The 26548-nt window shown below is 41.9% G+C and overlaps 1 protein-coding gene across 50 annotated transcripts in view; it reads left to right on the plus strand.

Annotated features, from left to right (window-relative positions):
- Positions 1-26548, plus strand: part of LOC140661310 (uncharacterized) — a 274629-nt gene that overhangs the window by 158877 nt on the left and 89204 nt on the right. For 32 of the 50 annotated variants that reach the window (XM_072883389.1, XM_072883483.1, XM_072883493.1 and 29 more), the window contains exons 4-6: positions 5414-5507; positions 16296-16319; positions 17660-17792. The exons of 7 other annotated variants lie outside the window; for them this stretch is intronic. In XM_072883389.1, the coding sequence (XP_072739490.1) occupies positions 17732-17792 (61 nt within the window). In that variant the 5' untranslated portion in view covers positions 5414-5507; positions 16296-16319; positions 17660-17731. Of the gene's footprint in view, positions 1-5413; positions 5508-16295; positions 16320-17659; positions 17793-26548 lie in introns of those variants that run through there. 11 more of the 50 variants (XR_012045739.1, XR_012045736.1, XR_012045760.1 and 8 more) reach the window with 4 other exon arrangements.

Here is a 26548-nt window from a genome sequence, read left to right on the forward strand (position 1 = left end):
CTAAGGAGGAGGAAGGGGTTAGAAACCAAGGACCTAATTTTCTAGGAGTGTGCACTATTTCAAGTTGTATTTCAGGAGTATTAATACCATCTGACTTCAGTATCTAGCTTAAGTGCTGTGCCCTTTGGAAGTTCGGTGCCTACAATGTGGTAAAAACTGCCTGTCAATTTCTTATCACTTCTGCAAACCCTGTCCCACAGTTTTTGGTGTAGTAGCAAAGGTGAGAAAGGACCCTTGCTTTGCAGCCCCTTGTATGTGTGGTGACAACAACACAATAAGAATTTTTGTACTTTGGTCATTTTAGGTGGCATTTTATTAGCAAAGTCTCTTCTTGTAAATTTAGGACAACTTCCAGTGTTACAGGTGAAAGCCTGTCATGGCTAACTACATGCTAAATCATGGCTAACTACATGCATGTCAGTTCTGTGAATCCAAGGATTTTTTTTCCATGGTTTATACAGTGCTTATCAAAAAAACCCCAAACCCAAGCTATTTCTCAGAATAGTAAGCAAGAGCACATCTGCAAGTTAGTGCCCTCATGTTTCAGGCCTTCCTTGAGAAAACTTACTGTTCTATAACTCAGGGCAAAGCTGGATAATGGCTTACCTGTCAGGAAAACATAAAACATCATATGCTTCAGTGAAGTTTTGGAAAGCTCCCCTTTCTGATGTCCTTTATGTTCTCTTCACTGAGTAGCTCGTGTAAGCAGACATCATGCCATACCCTGGAATCTGACTATAGCAAGCAAACGGCTGTCAGAGTGCAGGCACTGCATTCAAAACCTCATAACACAACCAAAAAAACCCAACCCAACCAAACAAAAAACAATGACCCAAACTCCTCACTACTATCACAGTATTCTAAGGACATTTTTCAAGAGGACTGTTTTCCAACAGAGAGAACTGGAACACATATAAAAAACCCAAGTCAGTATATTTTGGTGAAGTGAACTTTGATATTTGCCATTGACCCTGACACTGAGTCCTCTCACTAACTTCAATTGCATACTGGTTTCTTCACCCAGTTTCTTACCTGTTAAATGTGAAGCATACTTTCAAGGGGGTCACTCTAACACTTAGGGGTTTTAAAGAATAAAATGTAAGTGCTAAGTATTATGTATTTGATAGGAAATTGAATTACAAAGTGGTCTTAAAATACTTTTGACTGCACAGAAATAGCTATGAGTTCCCACTAGGAGAGTATTCCTTAGGTCATGGTTCTTATTTTGATCTTGGTACACATAGAAAACTCATCATTGTGTATTCACAAATGCTGTAATTTAGTGGAGCGATTGTACCGGGCTGGTATATTCTGTGTTTGGTCAGACAGCTCACCTAGGATATTACATACCTTTTCTATAGTCTAGGTTGGTATGGAAGAAGCCTGCTTAATGGGCTGGTCAAAGTGAGGCACCCACCCAAGATTGCTCAGAAAAAGCAGCGTGCACTTCCTAGCATGTTCGTAAAAGGCCTGGAGTAGAAAAAGCAGAGCTCTAGCCTACCTTTCCAAGAATTCTTAATGTCAAGTGAAGCCTGGAGCTAGAAAAACATTTAACTATCAGCCAGCCTGTTATACGCATAAAGCTGGTATTTTACAGGGCATTAAATATTTTTGCCATATTTGTAGTCATTTTCTCTTGTTGGTGCCAATTCAAATACATGCTTCATTTTCTAATCTTTGTTACTCCTGACTAGCTCCCTGTTCATAGCTTTCCTTCCCCCAGCCTGCAGTTCTCAGGGGCATCTCATTTTTTACTTATTTTTCCTTTTGATATTTCACTGATTTGTTTTCCATAACATCTAGATCCTTTTGAAGTTATTGGTTTCATGTGTACTTTCTTTCTATTCTCTTTCTTTCTGGTCTGTAGTCACTTTTCATCACTTCCATTCATTTATTGTTTTTTCTTATTAACTTTGTTTTCTATTTTTGCCTTGTGGAATCTGTATTTATGCCCTAACCTCTTTCATGTAGTATTTTTCTACTCTGTCTAAGGAAAATACAGTCATGAGATAAAAGGGCACTTCTGCCTCATACATTCCTCTCCCAGGAGACCAGAATTGTTCCCATCAGTGCAGGACCTGACTTGTTCCTTGCTGAGGTCAATTATATACCAAATTTTCAAGCCCAGTTTTCAGTCCCTGAAACAGAAGGAACAAATCTTATCTCAAGTGTGATTTTTTTGTAATGATCTAAGAATTAGTTTGAGATGATCATCTCAGGTAATTAGTTGGTTAGTGATTGATTAAGGTGGGTAAAGCAAAACAAATGGAAACTAAGGGATGATCGAGAGGAGTAATAGCCAAGAAAGCTGTTGCCAAATAGCTGTTACTTCCCTGTTGTCCACGTGGACACTCGCCTTCTAATTTCATGAAGTTTTGGATGGAAACTATTTTGCTACTGTGAAGATTTTGATCCTGTGGTGCAAGCGGAGTTTTATTTTAGCCTACCGAAATGGACAGCTTTGTGTACCTAATTTTGCCCTCAGAAGGGCCAAAATATTTAAATTTTTGCAAATTCAGCAAACTTCATCTCTGCATGTATACTGAAACAAGTGTACTTGAACTCAGTAACTTCCCTTATTCATGTACATTTAAGCACACGAAGTTGAAACATTCAGCCCAAAAGCTCAATACTAACATTATGAAACCCCTTAGCTTTTCATTCTTTCTCTTAGCCGATGTGCTACAAATTTTTCTGTCCTATAGACAGAAGTGAAGACTATAAGAACTCCCCCTTCAAAACTGTGCAGAAGGCAAATGCAGCAGCACACTCAGCATCTCCAGTCTCAGGTATTTTAAATGTCAGCCCTCTTATTGTAGGGTGTAGACAAGTGCAGCACAGCCATCACCTCTTGTTGTATAAGATTATAATGGCAGAAAGCAAAGAACTGTTCCCGTTCCCATTCCCTGACAAAGTGGATGGGAGAGGGAACTCTTTGCAATACACAGAATTAGCAAGCCTGGCAGTACTGCCGCTGTTGCAATTGTTTTTCCTCAGTGCTGGATTAACTAACTATAAGGCTGACAATTGCATGGGAGAGTTAGTATGAAATATAAAGTGCATGGAGCCCTTATACAACATCCTTGCCAAGACTTGCCTGGTAACTTCCACCCTACATACATACAGCAATGCCTTGTGACACAGGGTAAAAAAATATATATGAAAATCCCGTCTCTCACTTAAAAAAAACTGTTTTAAAAAGGAATACGGAGTATTTGAGAAGAGCTCAGCCAGGGCTGCTGAACACAACATCTCACAGGCGAGTTCTCCTTCTGTTCATACCTCCTGACTGGGAGCCAGCACACGCCTGGAGCTCCTTTGCTATAAAGGCACACAGAAGCCCCCAGCATGGCTACTCCAGCTGAAGCTGGAGGCAGCAGGCCAGTCTGCCCTTCTGTTGGACCAGCAAGGGCATTCTGCATCTCTCTCTGTTTGGATGAATCTTGTTACAAATTAATTGGAAGTTGCAGTTATAGCTACCTGAAATGATAGGATGTAATTTTTGTTATTTTCCCCCTTTCTGGTAAATGTTTTCTTTAATTTGTTACTTGAAAAAATATACTGATAGCTCTATATAACCATGGGAACAGAATGTAATGATAATTCCATCTGCTGCATTTGAGTGTCAGTTAACCAAAGCCCGACATTGCCCCAGAGCAGCAAAGTTTGCGTGTGCAAGCAAATAAGAGAAAACTCTTGTACATTTATCTAAGGGAAACTGTTAACTGTCTTGTAATTCCTAGCAGAGTGAACATTATGCTGATAACAAAAACCTTAGTAAGTAAGGAGTCATTAGGATATTTATACTGAAACAGCTACATTGGCAGATGTGTCCCTTCAAGTTTTCTGTATAGCAGACATTATACTTCTGAAAATACAGAATCTGGGTGAGGAAGCATTCAGGCTGGATGAGAAGATGAAACAAACTGGAATTTGAATAGTAAATAATACAGTACAGGCATAACATCTCACCCAAGTTAAACTTAGGAGACACAGTTTTCAGAAGGCTGTTGCAATTGCAACCTTGCTGAATAGTGGTTTATTTTCTGTGTATTTGAGCAATAAGAGGGTTTATTAATCACTCACATCTATATTTAGGTTGATGGTGTTTGGGATTATTTTTAGGTGTATTTTAGGAGCACCTACACTTATATTAGTGAGGTACATGTAGCATGCATATTTAATGCCTGACATTGTCTTAGAAGTATGGAAAAATATTTTTTAAAGGCAATAATTAATTTTTTATTTGAGGAAAAACTTGGAAAGAGCATAGTGTTTCTCTTTCTTACAGGCTAAAAGTCCTGTGATTGGCTTTTTAATTTTGTCATAGCAAAAGCAAAATATAACAGCTGATATTTTTTTAAGAACAGAACACAGCTGCCAAAATCCAGTTTGGATAAATCTAGAATCAGCTAGTTAACTTGAGATCTAACTCCCCTCATCATGAATATGCAATTTAGAACTGTTAACAAAAAAACCCTGAGAATTCAGGTTCTAAAATCTGTCCAGTTGCCCAATGCTAATAATGATGATGACTGAAGATATTCATATCTCCCTTTTGTGTGTCAGCATATTATTCAGTTGCCACAAATCATCCAACTGTATTTCTTGTAGTTCTGGTTATCTGAAAACATGAAATAGTGTTAAAAGAATTCAGAATGACAGTGATTCCCCCTCTGTTCCACATGGCCTAGAAAACTGATTTATCATCACCGATGTTATAAGGAGGGGGAAGGAAATTGCATTAAAAGTATGTAAGGGAGAAAGTACATGAAAAGGGAAAATGTTGCCTATGTTAGAGAAAATGAAAAATCTAACGCATATCTCTCTTTGTGCAGTCATTACTGCAATCTCAGTAAAACAGGAAACATTTTCAGAACTGCAAGGACTGGAGTTTTATTGGCACCACTGCAAATGCATATACAAGGACTCACTTGTAAATGTCAGTATCTTTTCTGGGAAATAGCCTACATCTGCGGATATTTTAAAGACCGCTGACAGAAGAAGGTTGTTGCTTAGAACTTCATCTATAATATAGAAGTGCCAGATCCTGAAATAAGTGCAACAGTAGACAGAATGCTCTAATTCATGCTGCTCCTCCTCTCTTCTTGAATTTAGGGAGAGACGAACATACTCACAACTTTAAGATGAATCCTGGAATAGAGTTTATGGGTAGGAAAAAAAACGCAGTTCTCGCTGATTTGTGTCAGACTCTGTGGCAAGACTGGGGAGATGCTTAAGTATTAAGGTGTTAATGGACACAAAGGATCAAAATTCATAAGTTATTAAAAGAATCCTGTTGCATCAGATTCTGACATCTGATTCTGACTTATGCATAGAAGGTGTCTGATCAAACACCTCCTAGATTATGTTTTTTCTAAAGTATAACCTAAGACTGTGTTTGTGTTGACAGAGGTACTGCCCTTGAGAGGTGCTCGAAGCCCCTTGGACTTGAATATCTTGAATTTCCACTATCTTCAGTAAGAGAATAAAATACTCAGCACCAGGTAGGAAGTAAGAGAGGCCTTATTTACTGTACAAAAAATGAGAAATATTGAGATGTATCAGAGGGGCTTGCATTCCAAAGTCTTGCAAGTCCTTATGAATTCAAGATGAGGTTTCATTTTTCCTTAGCTGAAGACTCCTAGGAGTATGCCTGTCATCAAGCCCTGAATTAAATATATCTTATGATAGTCTGATTGTATCCATATTAGATTACTTTCTTGGCCTTACCTGTCTTCATGATGGTACCAATTATTCCTTTTAATTCCACTATATATTTTAATTTAATAGCCTGTATTAGCTGAAGTGCAATGATTGGGGTATAGAGAAGTAAAATTCCTGAATTTTACCCTTTCTACTCTTTTTACCCCACATATGTGATACAGCTAGTATCACTGCTGACATTTTTATTAGTTATGGTGTATTGCTTCAGATATTGGAACATCTCCAGCAGGGAAGCTTGCTGCATATCTGATCCTATTCCTAGTAAAAGTTGTGGAATTGCACCAACATAAATACTGATATAAGTTCTCTCAAATAAGGGCATCTGACAGACAGCAAGTATTTCTTTTGTTTGTGGAAGACAGTAAAGCTCAAGAGGGTGTCAGGATTTCTGAATCTAGGTTTGGCTGTGTGTCTTCAAGAATCATCTCTCACAAAGTATGAATTATGCACAGGTATAAAGAGTTGCACCAGGCTTTAGGAGCCTGGTAGGGAGTAGCACAGAACATATTTAAAGCACTGGCAATTAGTCAGCTAATGACAAAGCATGTTTAGGTGTTAATGAAAACCCTTTGGTAGTGGCCTAGCTAGGATGAGGTTAATCCACCAGTAATTCTATACTTTATCTTTCCTGTGGAACCAAGTTGCTGAGATCCCAAAGCAGAAATGGATTTTCAGAAAGGCAGTTACATATGGTTGAAACCACAGCATGGTAAAGAGTTAACCAGACAAAAAGCCCAACAGTCTTATGCTGGTGAGAGAAATAAATACATAACCTAAATACCTAATAAATGGAAAACTATGTTGTTTAAGTTATTAATCTGTATGTCTCGGAGAGATGTGGTAGTGTGGTAGCTCTTTAGTAGAGGATGGGAACTGGACACAGAGGTCTCAGAAGGTCTTGACTGACCCCTTAAATTCTGCAAGCCAAGCTGGAAGTTTGTGTATCATGTCAGCTCTTGCAATGAGGTGGTAGGGCAGAGCAGGAGGAGAGGACACAGCAGAAGCTGAATGATGGTGTATGAAAAGCTGAAGTCAGACACAGAGGGAGCAGAGCAAACAGCTGTCTGGCACTGAGAGAAGTCAGTGTTGGTTTTCTTTTTTTTTGCCTGCTAGCATGAACACCAAATGTCAAAGACTGTGAATGTAAGGGTTGTTGTCTATGGATACTCCCATGTTCCTGAATGTGCAAGTAAATACTAATTAAGGATAAATGCTTAAGACCTGAAAGTTAATTAGTGATTCTTTAGTTAGTAGTAATTCTTTGGTAAGTAGCTGATACTTTGCCTCTTCACAACAGAGACAGTGGAAGAAATATTGCTGTCTGTCCTGCAATCTGGCCTCTCTTCATATTCCTTCCAAACAGTCTGTGAGAACAAAAGGCCAGGCCTGTAAATAGAAAAGCTGCTTTTGCATATCACCACTACTTGATAAAAATAAACAAACCCTGCTCTCACTTCATTCCTGCTACAAAAGCCTTACAGGTGTTTTCCATATGACAGATTTTATAGCGCATGTACATAAAAACTTAGCACCTGATTTTTGAAATGCAGGTAGCAAGAAACAAGTTTGCTCATTTGTGACCATAGTATGTCTCTAAGACACTTCATAAAGAGTCTCCAGTGAGATGATTCGCAGTAGCATAACAGAAACCTTCCTTTGAGCCCCACAAGGAATTCAAAACTGCGCTGACAGTAATGAATTTTATCACTTCCTATGGGTTGTCACTCCTTCCTGAGAGATCACTGTCCCTGGGGACTTTTCTGCAGGTTTTCCAGGCAAACTCTCTTCCATGCAATATGTGGTTACTGAAAGCTGTCCTCAGATGGTCTGCAGGATTTCCCAGGCAGGCATTCCTGAAACTGAACTGGGATTACAGAATAGCTAATTTGAGAGCCCAGCTACAGTTTAAAATAAATTCAGTTTGGTCCTCAATGCTTCCAATTATAACTTTTACACTCAAGTGGTATAAATTATTGTACCAGACCCTACCAGTGAGCCTGTTGTCATGCACCTTTCTGGCACTTAAAATAATAAAATAAAAAGGTTGTAAAGAGCCATCACAGAACAGCAGGAAACTGTGTTTCTCAGAGCTCCACAGTGTGCAGGTGTGGGAGCGCTGGCATACCCTGTCCTGCCCAGCCAGCAACAGATGGTAGCTGATGAGGAACGTGTCCTTGGCATTGTATCTAGGCTGCTGTTTTAAATGTAATGGTACCTGGCTGGTAACTGTGACAGCACTAAGACTACAGCTCTGACCAGCTTGGAAGTTACAGAGCAAAAGCAATGAGTTAGGGTCTGTGAATAAGGTGGATCAAGTCACCTGTTTGGTTAATAGAGAAGGTGGGTCAGTGCAGCTCTGGGTTGGAGACTGCGCTATGAAGTGACTAACCTCTACATTGCCTGAATGAGAAGGGAGCAACCTGTATTTTATAATGTTTACACCTGATTACACCACAGGGCAAAATGCAGGACAGGCCTCTTTCGCACCCTCTCCCCTTGCCTGTGCTCCTCAAAGACCAGACGTGGCCCAACCTTTGCTCTGTGTGGGATGTGTCTGGAGGGGAACCAAAGAGAGCTGGAGCTCTGGTCTTCTGCTGTCCCAGTTCTGCCATGGGCTGGTGGGAATGGAAACAAGGGTGGGGAAGGGGAGAGCTTCCGCCAGCAACCAATCTACTCTCAGGAAGGTGGGAAGCCCGAGAGCCGAAAACATTACAGCATTGTCTTTCAGAATTGACTGAACATGTGCAAAATCACTGTCCTAATGATAAACACTGTAATAAATATTGGCAGGACATGAATCCAGTCTCTTCAAAGGCTTCTTTTTTTCAATAATTATAAAAGCAGCTCAAATGGCATTTTTCTTTATCAGATCTTTAAAGTTTGTTATCCTGCACCCCTCTCTAGATTGCCATATGGTGAAAGAAATGGCTCTTAGAACTGTTTTCTGTAGAACTGTAGTAGACACGAATACCAAACACTTCACAAAACCACTAAATATTTGGCAACCTTCTAGTCTACTGTAATTTTTAAAAAATGTTCAAGACAAATGTTTATGTTGAAGAGGGAAAAAATCCCCAGGATAGAGGTGTCAATTAATGGATAATTTCAGCTTTCCTATATAACCCTGTTCTATAAGCCATATTTCATAAAGAGTGAATACTCTTCTAATTAAACTTTTCTAAAACCTTAAAAAGCATTTGAATTGTGAGTGGATGGTGCTCTGGCTTTTCTGGCATGTTACATACAGGACGTCTGGCCAGTTCTCCAGTCTTCTTTCAGATATGTTACCGATCCAAAATATTTTCACCAGACACCCTGAAATGGAATCGCAAGTTGCCAATTTCCATTCCATGTATCTTCCTTAGAAAACTGAAAATTACAGCTCATGAGCACTGGCGATTTGATTGCTCCATGTCCAAACTTAACTCACTGAAACAAAGTAACAACAAAGATGCAGAAGATGATGCCTAGCCTCTATGCGACAAAATTGCTTAAAAAAAAAAAAAAAAAAGAAGTTATGTTATTTCCAACTCAGAAGTTAGGCCTGGGAGGATTGGTGCTCTTAAACCACTGATGAGGTACAGATCAACAATTACCAGTAGGCCTTCATCTGCAAAGTTATTGCATTATTACACTGACATTTCCCTGAACCTGCCCAGGTCTCCAAAGCAAAAAAGCAATTCTCAGTGTCTTTACACTGTATAATTTTCAATTTTCTCAATTCTCTGAGCTCTAAGTCAGCACTTTTTAGAGAACGTATATGTCAGAAGAAACGTTCTCAACAAAGGTCTCATATTCTGATTTCCTTGGACTTTACAGCGAGATTTCAAATGCTGTTGAAACTGCCAAAAAAGAAAAATGTGTGTTATAGTATTACAGATGATAACATAGTCCAGTCTGGGTTTTTTCCTTCTAACCAGTGCTGTGAGAGTTTAAGCAATGTTATTTCACTAGGCCAGGAAGTCTAGGCAGAACTTCATTAAAATACAGCTGAATGACCTGTTACATGAACCGGGCTCCTCAAGGGAGTATCTGGGAGTTTGGCAATGTAGTGGTCCTGCAAGTTGGTTCATTGTTCACTAAAGCTGTAGCCTGTGGCTTGGACATCTCTTGTCCTCTGGAAAGGGATAATCTTACCTAGGTGCCAAATAAGGTGTCTGGTCCTCATATCGAAAAGATCTGCTCTGGGTCAAGTAAAAGGCTTAAACTCCTTACCTATCATCCTTCCCTCCCCAGTTTATTCAAGGCAAGTGCTGATCCACCACCCCAGCCCATGCTTCCTAAGGAGTTTGTCCTTGCTGGTTCCAAGCTGGGGCTACATGTTCAGGCCACCTCTTCTCCCTCCAGAAAATGTTCTGGTTGGAAGGAATATGGAAAATGGAAGAGAGCTGTGGCTTTAATAGTGAATCGTGAATCCCACAGCATATGTGATGCTATGGTAATCTGACTCTGGAGGATGAAGATCCAGTTGATGTTGCTAGAAACACTCCAGGAAGCTGGTAAAGATTATGGCTAGGCCAGGTCCAGTACTCCAAGTATGATTGCTCAGAATTACAGGATATTTAGAGCTGAAGCCCCAGGAGGGACCGTTTTAGGAATGAGTTTAGATTTTTAGAACTGGGGAGTGAAGTGACAGCTGTTTAGAAGAATGCCACAATGTAACCAAAGCCCAGAAGTTCCTTAGGTTCAGACTTCGGCTGAGATATTTTGTCTAAACTGATGCTTTGACTTTGAAGGTGCTGCAAATCCCATGTAACTGTAGTCAGTCAGATTTTCAGGAGCTGGATCTTCTAGGGAAATCCCTGCTAGGCAGACCAGCCACAATTCGCAGGAGGTGAGACAAGAAGATGAAATACCCATAGAGCCGAAAGGTTTATCAGGTCAGGAGTGCACTCTCTGGATTTGTGTGTTAGTAGCCCGGCTGCCCCTGACATTCCTGAGCTCTTGCACCAACCCAGTTCTTCTTGAAGCCTGAAAACTTTTTCTCAGTCCTTGCTCAGTGTAATGTAGCCACCCCACCAAGAAGCCCAGGCAGGAATTGATAGGGAGCATATGGGTGATTTCCAGTGAATGATATCCAGACATGCTCTGAGTAGTAAGCTTTACATTGTACTTGAAGGGGAATAATATGATGACTACTGGGGGAGGGACTGCAAGCCCATGGGCAATCATCCAGAATTGTAAAGGAAGGCTATCTTTTATAGTACTATATATCGGTTTATAAATATCATCAGAGGGTTAAAGTAACTGCTTACAGACAGGTCATAAAAATAAGAGAACCCTGAGGGGCTGCAGTCCTAAAGACTATCAGCGTGGCACTTTTTACTGAGAAAAAATAAGACATTACTTTAAAATGTTAAAAGCAGTTATTGCCAAAACATGATCTAGAGAACAGTAACATGCTCTGTGTTCAGAGCAAAAGCAAGATGGATACCCCATGTCCAGCTCTCTCCTTTTTGCTGCCACCATGAAATTCTGCAAGGTGAGTGGATGAAAAATTATGGACATCCAGTATGGGCAAATTTTTTATCTGGCTGCAGGTGGCCTAGCTCTTTTCCAGCCAGTGAACTGGTGCTCCTTCAGACTCATTCTTTGGCCCTGCTACTCTGAGCTGACAGCCTGTACCCCTCTTTGCACAGCTATTGGTACCTATGCAGCAGTGGAGGCAGCGGAGTGTCTCGCCATGTTCCCATCCCGGCCAGCCTGCAGGACTGAGCCTCCTTCTCCTCACATGACTGGCGCACACAGGCAGGATCACGCCACCCAATAAAAAAAAAAACCCAACAAATTATATTGGGGATTGTTACAGATTGCCTGGCTGGGGGCTTTGCGGCTGCTAGTAAGCATTACTGCGTCTCAGGAGGCGCGCGTTGCCTTTAGCAAGGTGTTTCGTAAGTAAAACTCATGGGCTTTATTTAATCCAAATCGGATTATTTCTCCCCCGAATCGCGGAACAGGCAGATTGTCCTGGCTTGTTTCTGTCGCCGCGCAGCCGCCCGCAGGCCTGCGCCGCGGGTGAGTGCCCGCAGAGCGCTGGGGACGGGCGAGGGCGGCGGGCCCCGGGCCCCGCCACCGGCCCTGCCCCGCCGCCCCGGGCCCTGCCGCCGGCCTTCCCCGGCCGCCCTCTGCCGGCTGCCTCCCGGGCTGCGTGCGCTTCGGCCGTCCCAGTACTCTGCTGCTCGTTAGCCATCAAGGGGAAAATTACACGTTGTGGGAAGGCCAGATGAGAGTTGGTGACCCTAAACCACCAAGCAAAGGATTTTAAAGGGGTTTTTAAAGCCAGAGCTTTCAAGCACACAGCCTGAAGTTAAACACTTAAATCTGTATTTAGGCATCAAAATAAACAAGGGTCTGATTTTTAAGAGGTGTGGAACAACTCGGGTTTTCCACCCAGTTCCCCAGAGGCTGTAAATCTGTTCATTTCCTCTAAAAATCTGGCAGCCTCTTTAGATCTTTAGGAATGGAGTTGCAGTCCCGGCAATCCAGGGAAGCCTGAGAGCGTCCCTCAAAACTGCTGAGTAAGGAACTGAGGGCTGAAATCCAGAAAAAAACAGAGGCCCCTAGTCTGAAACACAGCAAGAATCTGTGTGCTTGTGTTCAGGAGCAAGACAAAAACAAGCAAGCCAAAAAATTAAAATAAAAAGCAGGTCCTCTCTCTTTGCTCACTTTCTGGCCTTGCCAGTCTTGTATGGCTTTCCTCAGCATTGCAGTTTCCACATCACAGCTAGATCCTTGGGGGTGAGAGTGCTACCTTGGGAGAGGACAAAAGTGGGCTCAAACCCCCTGGACCTGTGGTGCTTCTCCTTTCTGAGCCTGTGTTCCACTCCTTGTGCTGCGATAGGAAACAAAGCACTGTTCTCGCCTTGTCCATCTTCTTTTTTTCCTAAAGAAAACAATAGCAGTAACCCTAGTTGCCAAAAGGGACCAATCACGTAGCTAAAACCATGAGATTTCTGCTGTTCTCACATAATTGTGTAAGTGATGGGACTGTAGCTGCTCCTCTCTTTTGATCATTTCTGTTCATCTGGCTTAGGCAGCTCTTGCTCAGCACACTGTTTTTTCATACTTGTGTTCCTGTGTGCTTAACTTTTCACCATTCCCTGAGTAAAGAACTCACTTAGGGCTGTGAATTCCTGTCCTGAAAACTTGGTGCCTAAAAATCATGACAGCAACTATGTTCCCCTGTAGAACAGATCCTGTGACTGGGAGTCCTAATGCGTAATTGTCGCCATCTGAAAGGCAGATGCATAGTCTAAAATGCTTCCCTAGATCCTCTCTGAGATCATTTGAGAGAGGCAGGGCCCCTGCTAAGGGCAATTCTGGCCAGTTATCTCAGATACCTTTCCGTTGGAAAGGATAAATTGACCCCAGTTCATCACTCCCACCACTGACAGTAGAGGAAACCTAGACGACTAAGTTGGATTAGATACCTAATTGTTGGGTGGTTTAAAGTCTAGTGCTATAATTCCATCCCCAGGGTGTGGCAGGATTTTCTGCTATAAGCAAGAAGCCCATTAGTTCAGAATGTCTAAGGAGGGCAGACCCACCAGCCTGAAGATGGCTGTCAGTTGTCACAGTGAGAGTCATTAAAAAAGCAATATGTGGATGGAGCTAGGAAAGGAATTTCCAATCAACACAGCATCCCTCCTTGCACACCATTGTTCAAGGCAATAGTGAAGAATTCAAGTCATCTGCACTCCAGGAAGATGAATTCACACTGGAAGACATGTAGAGGAGAGTTGGTAAATAAAATGGGAAGTGAGGAACCTGTTTTAGGAGGGAAGACTGGACCAGTTGGGTTAGTTTGGCTTAGTGAGATTAATTCTGAGAGTGGAATATGATTCTTTTCACATACAGAACATTATGGAAGGAGAAGAGTTATTTAAGTTAAATTAGAACATTGGTAGAAGGACAAATTGGTATGAAGAGATCACAAATAAATGCAATGTGTTTCTAAAACTTGCTTTGCCCCACAAAATTTAGCATATCTCTTCACAGCATTTATGCTGCAGCAATTGCGGAAGGATAGCCCTTGCTAGGATATGTTACAGCTCGTCCCCTGTCTAAGTTCCTCTCCTGCCTTCCATCTCTCCTCAACATGAAAATCAATGAAATGGGTGAGAAGCCTGCAAAAAAGCCCTCCAAATATATTGGCTACAAGTCTTCTTTTGGAGAGATGATTAGTCTTAGCACTTAAAGAAGAAAATAGCCTTGTGATAGCCTTTGGAGTCATGGGTATTGACCCTAGTGACTGATATATCTGGCATTAGCAATCTTGGTCCAGCTGGAATGCGTGCCTATTTTCTTATTGGCTATCCAAGTCTTGAATGAGCAAAAGCTGATATTTTCTTGATAAAATTGCCCCAGCTCAAAGGCAGTTTTAGGATCAGAACCTGTAGGAGGGAGCCCTTCTAGGAGGAGATATGATGTTACCTCTTTTGCTAACTAGATTGATCAAGTTGATTGCTGATATTCCCATGGAATCACTGATATTCCCTTGGATATTTTTGTGTTGGACAAAATATCATCATTTGCCAAGGAAAGCTAGGTCACTTAAATCCTCAGCGCATACGACCAAGCTGTTGGACATTTGGTTTTTTTTTCTTATCAGTAATATTCTTAAATATCTCAGTTGATAAGACTTTATTCTCAAAACTAATTTACAGCTTATTATAGATGATGCCTCCATTTGTTACTTATTGATTTGCTGTTATAGATGGTGTTTCATTTCTGCTTTTAATCATTAGTAACCCAGAAAGGCAGCCATTACACATACTTCATCTGCCCATGCCCTGTGTCAGAGCCAAACAGAGACACTGAGGAATGCTGGTACAATCCCCTTACTTCTAGAAAGGGGATATAAGGAAATGACATGGTTTGCATATCAACGTGACAGAAAATAAAGTAAGGTGAAAGGGCATTATCCCTTAATTATTCCTGTTAGCTACTGACATCCCTTTCCTGATGTTTCACCTGTTGTGTTTATGTCTAATGGGTTATACTCAAAAGGTGTATGTAGATGAGAAGAGCTGCACAAAGAATAATGTTTGCAAGACTTCAAGAAATCAAATCGGAATTAGGTTTCTACAAGGTGGGCAGATGAGGCCAGGAAAAGGCATAAATCACATTGACCTTAATTCTGCTTTCTGGGGGGAAAAAACAAATTGAAAATATGCCTTTCTTTTATTTTTCTAAACTAAAAGCTGCTTAGAGCTACACTGCTGAGCAACATTCTCCTGTCTGCTGCCCCATGTTAATCTGGAGGAACTACACTTAAATTGGTGGAGTTATTCTGGCCTCCTGCCAAGGGGAGAGTTTGGCCCCTGTAAGCGTAATTTCAGCAGAGCAGTCAAGGAAGCACAGCATGAAGGCACGTGGCGAAAAGTGTGCTAATTAAACCCACCACTCAGTAATTTTTTTATTCTTAAGCATATGACTTACTCTTACGAGTATGACTTAGACTGGACTTAAGAAAGAATTTTTTTACAATGAGGATGGTGAAGCACTGGAACAGGTTGCCCAGAGAGGTAGTGGATGTCCCATCCCTGGAAACATTCAAGGTCAGGTTGGATGGGGCTCTGAGCAACCTGATCTAGTTGAAGATGTCCCTGCTTATTGCAGGGGGGCTGGACTAGATGACCTGTAAAGGTCCTTCCAATCCAAAGCATTCTATGATTCTATGATTGTATGATTCTATGACTTCAAGGTAGGAGTCAGTGCTGCAGATTGTGCAAATGATGGGGTTAGGATCTAGGAACTGTGGGTGGGCAAGCACCACATGGTGATGATGGCTGAGGCCCGCAGGTGTGCTGGATCTAGTTTCCCACAGGCATTGAGAAAGCTGCCCAGTGCCTGAGCAGAAATAGTGTGAGAGCTAAGCTGTCAGTTGTCCACAGAGGAACCAAGGCAGAGAAAGACCTTCATAAATGCTACCGATAGCAGCACCAAACCTGATAAACCTTGGCTTATTTGTACCACTGCAGAAGATAAAGGGGATATATAGCATTCCTCTAATTTTGTAGCATTTTGGGCTTGGGATTCACTTGCTCTGTTGAGACATGAGTGAAACTTCAAGCAGCAGGAGCATCTCTGAGTTGGGCCTTTACTCCACAGCACATTCACAAGCCTTGCATGATGAATGAGGAAAGATGAAGGGTATTATCCACATACAATACTAAAAATGTATCAGCCACGTAAATCTTTTGAAAAACTTATTAGTTTGGGTAATAGTTGTCAGATAATTAAAATATGTTAATATAGTATTTACATACTTCCATATCTTAAAAAATTTTAGTTGTACTTTAATAATCCTTGTGCAAAAATGCAGTGAATAAAGGGAATGTGACAGACTGTCTTACATTTAGGTTATACGTGCAGAATATCCTACCATTATATTGTATCCAGTATAGTATTAAGTAAATGATTAACTCAATTCCCCATATACCATAGTATGCCAGACATAAAAGGTGCCCACCTCATGTTCTTAACAGAGCATTTTGGTGTTAAGTTGAACTTCCCTGCAAAACAAGAGAAGGCAAAATTACATTATTTCTACCTTATTTTCCTAGGTGTCTTGGAGCAGTTTCCCCTTGGTAAGTCCCTGGAATTGTCTTCTCTTCTGATCACCTTTCTTCTAGTCTCTCTGACTGAAACCTTTCTAGGTGTCTCCAGCCTCCTGGTATCAGTTTTTTCTCTTATTAGACAACTAGTTAAAACTCTGTTGCAATTCCAGGTTACTTTTGGTCTCTATGCCTGGTCTGTCTTAGAGCCATGCCAAATACCACTGATGGATTTAGCCACTAACTTTCTCTTAAGCCATTTCATAAAGGGCCCAATGGGACCCCAGTAGTTGAACCTCCCACAGTTGCTCTTCCAGCCCTGCTGCCACCCCATCAACTTCAGGTCTCTCTCAGGCAGGCAGTAAGGGAAGGCGCTGATACAATGAGCAGAGATAAAAAGATACTGCATCCCCTGCCATTTAGAAGGCCTCCTGGATACTGTTCCCAGTCAAGAAAGAGATCACTAATCCTTGCTGGGCTTAGCACTGAAGTGGCTCTAGTTTCTGGACACTGTAACTATTAGCTTGATGTGCTTCCATTCACTGCTTCCCTTTCTGCATCATCTGTATGCAGGGATATTGGGCGCTGCACTAAGTCTAGCACCGTGGCTTTAACTATTCCCCAAAACTGCAATAAAAATGAAACAATACAGCCAATACTTTGATGTTTCTTTCTTACTAAATCCATGAAAACATGGCTCTTACCAGCACTGGAAATTTTCCCAACAGCCTTCCTCATAAAATGCAATATTTAGTTGACTAACAATGTCAGCATTTTAAAAACACTTTTCAGAAAAATGTGAGAAAATGGAATGTATTTTCCCATCAGTACAATTAATTTCCAGGTGCCTAGAGATGACCTTTGTCTGTACAAAGCAGGATCATGAATGGACACCTAAGGAAATGGGGAATTCATGCATTTATTGATCAAAATATAAAAAACAAACACTCTTTTCTAGTGGGCCAAAAAGGCTTGAGAGGCAGACAAAGCAAATAATGCCACTCATTCCTTAAAGACAAAATATGGATCAGTGCAGATATTGTGCTGAACAGAAAGTTCTCCAGAAATATTTCACGTTAACGGTTTTGCAGCATTCTCCCCAGTACAGGCTCCCCAATGCTCATTGACTTAATGTATTAGATTGATACTATGAATTATTGATCTTTGCAAATTTTATTCCCCGTAAGATGCTGCACTGAATTTCTAGGATCTTCCACAGCCCAGAGTTTGGCCATGTATTTCTGTCAGCCTTGAAAGAGAAAGATGACAGCTCTGGGAAGCTGTACTCTAACAGCCACAATATACACACCCACAAAGACTTTTTGATGCAACAGCTGGCAACACTGAACTGTGCTGTATCCATCAATTTGTAGAATCTATCCCAAGACATGGAGACAGCAGAGACAGCTCAAGAAATGGGTGGTACATGTTGAGGACAGGGCATAATGGACAAGGAAGATAAGTCAATTCAACAGATGTCTGAACCCCTCTCCTCTCCCTCTGCAGGTAGTATTCCTTTTTAATGCTCCAGGTTTAAATCAGAAAGGCTCATTTTGTCAGAGCCCGTTGAATGTGGAGTGACTCTGGTCAGACTTACTTTGTTATGGTACACAAGTTTGCTGTCGGTATTACTCCCAACTTAATGAGAGTCTGTGTGAAATCTTAACCCATACCATATGACTTCACTATCGGGCGAAATGTTTTTGATCTCATTCAGTAGAAACTCATCTCAGAAATAATTTCCACAGCTGTATTCTGCATGATCACATTATGTGTTAGATCCATTTTTGCATCTCACAAATGGTTGACAATATGCCACAGGAAAAAAACAAATCTGGATATATCTAGATAATAATAAAAGAATCAGTCATGATGTCATACGTGGTTCATATTGGTATGATTCTTACATTGTAACCAATAAGAGGACTTCAAGAAGAATATGGATGAAGAGGATACAAATTAAATCATTTTTGTTAACCATTTGTGCTGTTGAAAGGGCCATTTAGGAACCCTAATTGTAATAGATCTCCCAAAAAACTATGAAACCATCTCTGCCACAATAAAAATAAATATGTCAGAGAAGGAAGAGAGGAAGGTTATTTTACAGAGAGATGTAAGCCCTAGCCCTTCAAAGATTTTCATTTGGAGAAAATGTTGACAAAGCCATCCTGAAAGGCCATGCCAAAACTAAGAGTAAAATCCAGATCTCACAGTCTCCGTGCCAACACTGTACCTCCCGTATTGTACATCGTCTAATGCATTTTTAGTAGGTGGCTTCTGCCTATTACCTCGCTGATAACTGGGCACTTGAAAACTCAGTAGAGAGAAGGTGGTCAGGCAATCACTGCTCCAAACTTATTAGGAGAGTGTTTGTACTAAGAGTAAGAGAGCTTGTTAAAAGATCTGAAAGTGATGATGAAGTTGATGTCTTACTTGAGTCAATTCTGGAAGAAAGAATCCTCCCTTGGCAATTACTTTCTTCTTGCTCCTTTCAAGCACAGGAGTTCTCAATTTGTCTCTGAAAGCCCTCCACAAAAAGTTTTCATCTTGCAGTTTAATTGTCACTTCACTTGTCACTTTTGCAAGACTACAAGAATGAGTGTCTTCTGAATATAAGAATGGGTACTTACATGATGTTGAAATTATAGCTAACACCACTGGAACTACTGTTTCTATTGCTGCTACTAAGAAGGTGTGTTAAAATCCGTTGATCAAAAAAGCCATGTCAGCCTATAGCTGATGCTATAAGGGCAGCTATCATAAATCGCTATCCTTGAAACCCAGCTTTGCTGAAGGGGAGGCAGACAGCAATGCTGTTTCCAGAGGAGCTCCTGTCATCTGTGTAGACCCTTTTTTTTCCCTAAGTTGTTTTAATACAGCCAGCATTTTTCATGTGACTTTCATGTGACTGATGTTAAATAGCATGATAGTGACATCTTAATAGTTTTATATCAGCTAAGCAAGGGGGTTATGGGCAGAACTTGTGGCTTGGTGCCATTCCACACAAATTCCAGAATATGGCTAAAATTCTGTATTTTCCTGCACTAGCTTTAGCTGCTTGTATCAGTCATTAATGGGTTCTCTGTAAAATCTTTCTGATTGTTTTCTCTGTTTATCTAGCTTTATCTTAAAGTATTAGCAATACCTAGCTTGTGCATAGTGCTTTAATCAGCAGGCCTTGTGGTCCTTTGCTGAGAGATCAATGTCATTTGCTCTGAGAAATGGAGGTGTTCTAAGAGTAAGGCGGTTGCACATCAGAGGAGGAAGACGGCAATTCAGTATTTTGTTTTAATAAAGTTGGCACCATCCTTTCTGTCCATTGGAAGGAGACAGAGTTTCTGCGTGGAAAATATAACAGATGACCTATGATTAAAGGTTGTAGTAGAATGCCTGCATGCAGGAGAGCCACGTTCATGTTGATCAAGCAGCACTTGATTCTGACATTCCTCACATTTTAGTGCTTGATTTTGTTGTCCTAATAGTGTTGTTTCTGGATATTTTCTTTAATCAAAAGTTCTACATACATACTGCACTGTGTTTTCGTAGTTTAAATCCACTCAAGTGAATAATAACAGCATAAAACTGGAGCAATAAAGCGGTATATCTAGCCTAGACTGTATAAACAAATCTTTGTTTTGATGTTAGTGAGTGATAAACCAGCACTCAGAGTAAGTTGCAATATATCATTTGGTTATCAGTGCAGAGTACCACTGATAACTAACTAGAGACTTCTGAACATTTTCATAGTATGAAGCATCTCTTGATAGAAACTCCAGTTCAGGAAAATGTTACAGCATGTTCTTAAGTCCAAGAGAAGACAAAGCACATCCTTTACTGAACCAGGGCCAGAGAGACTGTCTTATTCCCTCTTGCCCTCCCATTCACAATCACATAATGTCTCTGTACCAACTCAGAACATTGTATGCATGGAAAAATGTGTGTATTCTATTACAGGCAGTTGTGGATAAGTGGTTCTGTCCGTTCTGAAATAAATTAATCATCCTGTCTACATTTGTTCTTCGTTTCATCTGCTTCTCCCATCTGTTCTCTTCCTCTCTCTCTTCTAGCTCCCTCTGTTTTAGCAGAGTTTCTCAGTTCAACTGAGATCAGAAGTTGGCCCAGCATGTGTTTGCAAATTCTATTGTATGTGTCTTAACATGGTTTTGTTCAGGGGTTTGTTTTTTTCTTTTAAAAATCTCTTTCTCTAAAAATGGATGCAAGTCCCAGACCTTATGGTCTCCCTTTTGTGGGAAGTCATAACATTTTCCCCTGTGGGTGGTCAAGTGCGGAAGGCGGTGTTAACAGAAACCCGACTGATGAAGCCTCTCTGAGCTCAGTAATCCATTCAGCTTCCAGTTTTGTGTGCAAGACCTGCTTGATAGTCAGCCATGTTTAGGGAGCGGAATGTGGGGTCTCTGTGAGGCAGGGCTTGGATGCCTTATGCTCCTCTCAGCTCCTACTCTAGCACTCCACCCCAGAGTGAACTTTGCACCACATCAAGTGCTCTGTATATATTCTTGAGAGTATGGCCAGATGTGGCAGTTTTATTTGTTTTACTTAGGTATACATACCCTATTCATGTAGCTCTGAATACAAACGGTCATCAAAGTAGATTAAATAGACTAATGCCATCTATAATGAAACAAATCTCCTAAGTCAGTGTTTTCATGACATTTCTAATTCAAACATTTCTGTATGGCTTAACCTGTACAATAAGCAACGGGTTTGCTTCTTTTCTTCATCTGCTATGAGGGCATCTTCAACAGAAAGAAAAATGTAGCAAACCAAATATGTCATGATTCACTTGGAACATGATTTAAAGTTTCTGAAGGGTCACGCATTTCTGCCCTGCTTGACTGTTCTCGCTAAAAACCCCCTAGTTTGCTGCACATGCATGACATCTGAGAACTATTGTAGGTTTGTGAACAACTTGATGCGTTCCAGAACCAAGCACACTTGTAACAGGCGTATGCAAAGCCATAACTCTTACTGGTGCATTTGGAAAGCAGAAAGTTTTCCAGTGCAACTGAAGGATCCGATTCTGTTCTTCATATTGCTGCTGAAAAGTGAGAGTAACTCTACTTGAAATCAGCAAAGTTGTTACACTGGAGTAATATAAAAATCAGACATCAGTTTCTAGACACAACATTTTTCAGTTTTAACAGTAAGAACGTGAAAAAAATCTTGAAGGTTGCAACCCTTTTGTTTCCTGCCTGATCCCACTGACCCTCCCTTCAGGCTCTCAATTTGTCCAGTCTCTTGCAGGCACCCAGTATTGGTTTCATTCTGTCATTACATTAATTACTCTCAACTATTCCTTTTTATCCCATACTGTCCAGCACATATCCCTTCTGAATTTGCTTCAGCTGGTTTCCTCTTCCATGCTGTTGGTTACCGACAGTCATGTTATTAACACAGAGAGAAAGAGGCTCCCTGCTTTATGTTCATAGAATCATAGAATCCTTTAGGTTGGAAAAGACCTTTAAGATCACCAAGTCCAACCATTAACCTAGCACTGCCAAGTCCAACACTACACCATGTCCCTAAGCACCACATCTACATGTCTTTTAAATACCTCCAGGGATGGTGACTCAACCACTTCCCTGGGCAGCCTGTTCCAATGCTTGACTACCCTTTCGATGAAGAAATTTTTCCTAAGATCCAATCTGAACCTCCCCTGGCACAACTTGAGGCCACGTCCTCTTGTCCTATCACTTGTTACTTCGCAGAAGAAACTGACACCCACCTCACTACAACCTCCTTTCAGGTAGTTGGAGACAGCAGTAAGGTCTCTCGTGAGCCTTTTTTTCTCCAGGCTAAGAAACCCCAGTTCCCTCAGCTGCTTCTTGCAGGACTTGTGCTCTAGACCCTTCACCAGCTTAATTGCCCTTCTTTGGACATGCTCTAGCACCTCAATGTCCTTCTTGGAGTGAGGGTCCCAAAACTGAACACAGTATTCGAGGTGCAGCCTCACCAGTGCCGAGTACAGGGGGACAATCATTTCCTTAGTCCTGCTGGCCACACTATTCCTGATACAAGCCAGGATGCTATTGGCCTTCTGGGCCACCTGGGCACACTGCTGGCTCATATTCAGCTGGCTATCGGCCAATACCCCCAGGTCCTTTTCTGCCTGGCAGCTTTCCAGCCACTCTTCCCCAAACCTGTAGCGTGGCACAGGATTGTTGTGCCCCGCAGTTAGCCTTGTGGAACCTCATACAATTGGCCTGGGCCATCGATGCAGCCTGTCCAGGTCCCTCTGTAGAGCCTTCTTACCCTCAAGCCGATCAACCCTCCCACACAACTTGGTGTCATCTGCAAACTTACTGAGGGTACACTCAATCCCCTTGTCCAGATCATTGATAAAGATATTAATCAGAGCTGGCCCCAATACTGAGCCCTGGGGAACACCACCTGTGACCAGCCGCCAACTGGGTTTAACTCCATTTACCACAACTCTGTGGGCCCGGCCAGCCAGCCAGTTTGTTACCCAGCAAAGAGTACACCCGTCCAAGCCATGAGCAGCCACTTTCTCCAGGAGGATGCTGTGGGAAACCGTGTCAAAGGCTTTACTAAAGTCTAGGTAGACAACATCCACAGCCTTTCCCTCATCCCCTAAGTGGGTCACCTTGTCATAGAAGGAGATCAGGTTAGTCAAGCAGGACTATACATAGCCTAGAATAATTTTGAGTTGCCATTACTGTCCTGACCCTAGTAACCCTAGCCTGGCTTGGCAGCACAGCCCAGCTAGTAATCACTAGGAGCTGGGAGCAGTCTGACCATGCTTTGTGGGGCAAGAGCCCTCAGAGATTATAACTGCTAGAAAATCAAGGGTTTTACAAAGTATGTGTGAAATGCAGTTTTTAAAAAAGCTTTCACAAAGCAAGCAAAAAGGACTCCTGGCAGGAGTGCCCTTTCCCCTGCCAAATTTTGTATACATGCTTTAAAGCATTAAACAAATTGCATACAAGAAATGGTCTCAATTTTTTCTATGTGGGCAAAACATATTTTTCCCTAACTTTCTTCTCAGAAACAACTGAACCATGACTCTTGAAATTTAAAAACACATGAATAACAACAGCCTGGAGCAAACACAAGGCATGGAAAATTTCAGATGAGCTTGTAAAAGTTTAACTAAGTTATAACAGCATCTTATAGCATAAAATGTCGAAAAGTCTGTTAATAACAATAGAATAATGGTGAAGCAAATCCAGTGTTTCTATGGAGGGTTCATTAGGGAATGAATAACATCACAGGAGGAATAAAAGGAAATAAATGAATGGTGGGTAGTAATAGGTAGCACACAAAAGCTATAGGAGCTGTAGAAAAGTTTAGAAAGCACTTCAGAATCTGCTTTTCTTAATATATTCTTTTCATACAATCATAGAATCATAGAATGCTTTGGATTGGAAGGGACCTTTCCAGGTCATCTAATCCAACCCCCCTGCAAGAGCAGGGACATCTTCAACTAGATCAGGTTGCTCAGAGCCCCATCCAACCTGACCTTGAATGTTTCCAGGGATGGGGCCTCCACTGCCTCTCTGGGCAACCTGTTCCAGTGCCTCACCACCCTCATTGTAAAACATTCCTTTCTTAAATCCAGTCTAAATCTGCCCTCCCTTAGTTTAAAACCATTACTCCTTGTCCTGTCACAACAGGCCTTGCTAAAAAGTCTGGCCCCGTCTTTCCTATAGGCCCCCTTTAAGTACTGGAAGGCTGCTATAAGGTCTCCCCGCAGCCTTCTCTTCTCCAGGCTGAACAACCCCAACTCTCTCAGCCTGTCCTCGTAGGAGAGGTGCTCCAGCCCTCGGATCATTTTCATGGCCCTCCTCTGGGCCCGCTCCAACAGCTCCATGTCTTTCCTGTGCTGAAGACTCCAGAGCTGGACGCAGTACTCCAGGTGGGGTCTCACCAGAGCAGAGCAGAGGGGCAGAATCACCTCCCTCGACCTGCTGGCCACGCTGCTTTTGATGCAGCCCAGGATACGGTTGGCCTTCTGGGATGCGAGTGCACATTGTTGGCTCATGTCCAGCTTTTTGTCCATCTGTATCCCCAAGTCCTTTTCCGCAGGGCTGCTCTCAATCACATCATGCCCCAGCCTGTATTGAAACCGAGGATTGCCCCGACCCAGGTGTAGGAGCCTGCACTTGGCCTTGTTGAACCTCATGAGGTTCACACAGGCCCACTTCTCCAGCTTGTCCAGGTCCCTCTGGATGACATCCCGTCCTTCTGGTGTGTCTACTGCACCACTCAGCTTGGTGTCATCTGCAAACTGGCTGAGGGTGCACTCGATCTCGCTGTCAATGTCACTGATGAAAATATTGAACAGCACTGGTCCCGGTACGGACCCCTGAGGGACACCACTCGCCACTGATCTCCATTGAGCCATTGACCACTACCCTCTGGATGCAACCATCCAACCAATTCCTTGTCCACTGAACAGTCCATCCATCAAATCCATATCTCTCCAATTTAGAGAGAAGGATGTTGTGGGGGACCGTGTCAAGGGCTTTACAGAAATCCAGATAGATGACATCCATAGCTTTTCCCTTGTCCACTGTTGTGGTAACTCCATCGTAGAAAGCCATTAGGTTGGTCAGGGAGGACTTGCCCTTGGTGAAGCCGTGTTGGCTGTCTCGAATCATCTCCCTGTCCTCCATGTGCTCTAGCATAGCTTCTAGGAGGATCTGTTCCATGATCTTCCCAGGCACAGAGGTGAGGCTGACAGGTCGGCAGTTCCCAGGGTCCTCCTTTCTACCTTTTTTCAAAATGGGCACAATGTTTCCGTTCTTCCAGTCACCAGGGACTTCACCTGACTGCCCTGACTTTTCAAATATCACGGAGAGTGGCTTGGCAGCTACATCAGCCAATTCCCTCAGGACTCTGGGATGCATCTCATCAGGTCCCATAGACTTATATATCTAATATCTATATTTTCTAATCATAAGAAATGTTAGTGGCAGATTTAATAACCTTTAACCTCATCTTTCCTACAGTAAGAAAAATATAAAACACACTGGAATGTTGCACAGTGATGATAAAGCAAGGAACACTTTCAAACATCCAACTTTTTTCGTGGGTAAGGAATAATATATCGGGTGATCTTTTGACTTTTTCATGCCAGTCTGATATTTTTGTAAACCATGCTAATGTATGGCAGTTAACTCTGTGTCAGCCAGTCCCATTGCAGTGGTGTAAGATCCCATTTCTCTCATCCATGGCAAAGAAAACTCTCCATTGCAGGAAACAAAACTACTTGTAAATTAGCCTTTCCCAAGCATCGTAATGTACGTTTCGTTAGATATGGATGACACTACTAGTGTACATCTGGGCCATGGCACAGATGAAGCTTTCTGAAACCCTCTTCTGCACTTGATTTTCACACATATTTCACGCACAGTGGATGCATCCTCTTTTCTATTGCTGAAACATGAAGAACAGATTCCCTTTCTTTTCTCTCCAAAAGAAGTTTTGCATCAGAGCAAAAAATAGTAATTCACAAAGATGAACAGGCTCCAGCTGAAGTTCTTTGTCTAGCAGCTTACAGGTAGTCTTTCCTTCTGAGGAGCAAACTGTGTTAGCAACAAAGATGGGGTAACCATTTCCTGTCATAGTCTGTGCTATACCCACACTGTGACTTATGAAAGGTTATCAGTCCTTGGGACTCTCAGTCCCAAACCTACCAAAAACAGTGAAGATTCCTGTTTCTTGGGACCTTCTCTTGTCTAGGATTTGGGAGTAACTCTTTACACAGATTCTTGGTCCCTCTTGTTATCTATCTGCAGTGCAGATTCTCCATATGGATGTGCATCTCTACAAATGAGACACTTTGTCCTTCTCATTAGACAGTTCTTGGGTAGAATAAAATAATTTGGGACAGCTGGACACCTTCTTTCTCACCTATTCTTGGAAGAGCTATTTATGTTTTTAGGGCAGTATCAGCTCAGGCTGATCCCTTCCAACCATTCTGTTCTGTCAGCCAAATTTGCTTCCTTAGCCTGTACTATGGGTTTTCCCCCAGATCCTAGAGATTTATTTTAATAGACCAAAAAAAGCAATAACCCAAGACTCTGTCTGTGCAAGCAGCTGTAAATCCAGCTGGACCTCAGAATAGACACTGGTGCAACTTTCAGCATTTTCAATTTTCAGCAGTAATGAGTTAGAACATACAACAATAGAAAAAAAATTATATTTTCTTCTGTTGAAACAGAAAGGAATAAGTCCCAGTCCACACAGGGTACAGTCCTTTAGGCAGCATTGCCTGT

Source organism: Ciconia boyciana, chromosome 1 (genome assembly GCF_034638445.1).
Source record: "Ciconia boyciana chromosome 1, ASM3463844v1, whole genome shotgun sequence".
NCBI lineage: Eukaryota > Metazoa > Chordata > Aves > Ciconiiformes > Ciconiidae > Ciconia > Ciconia boyciana.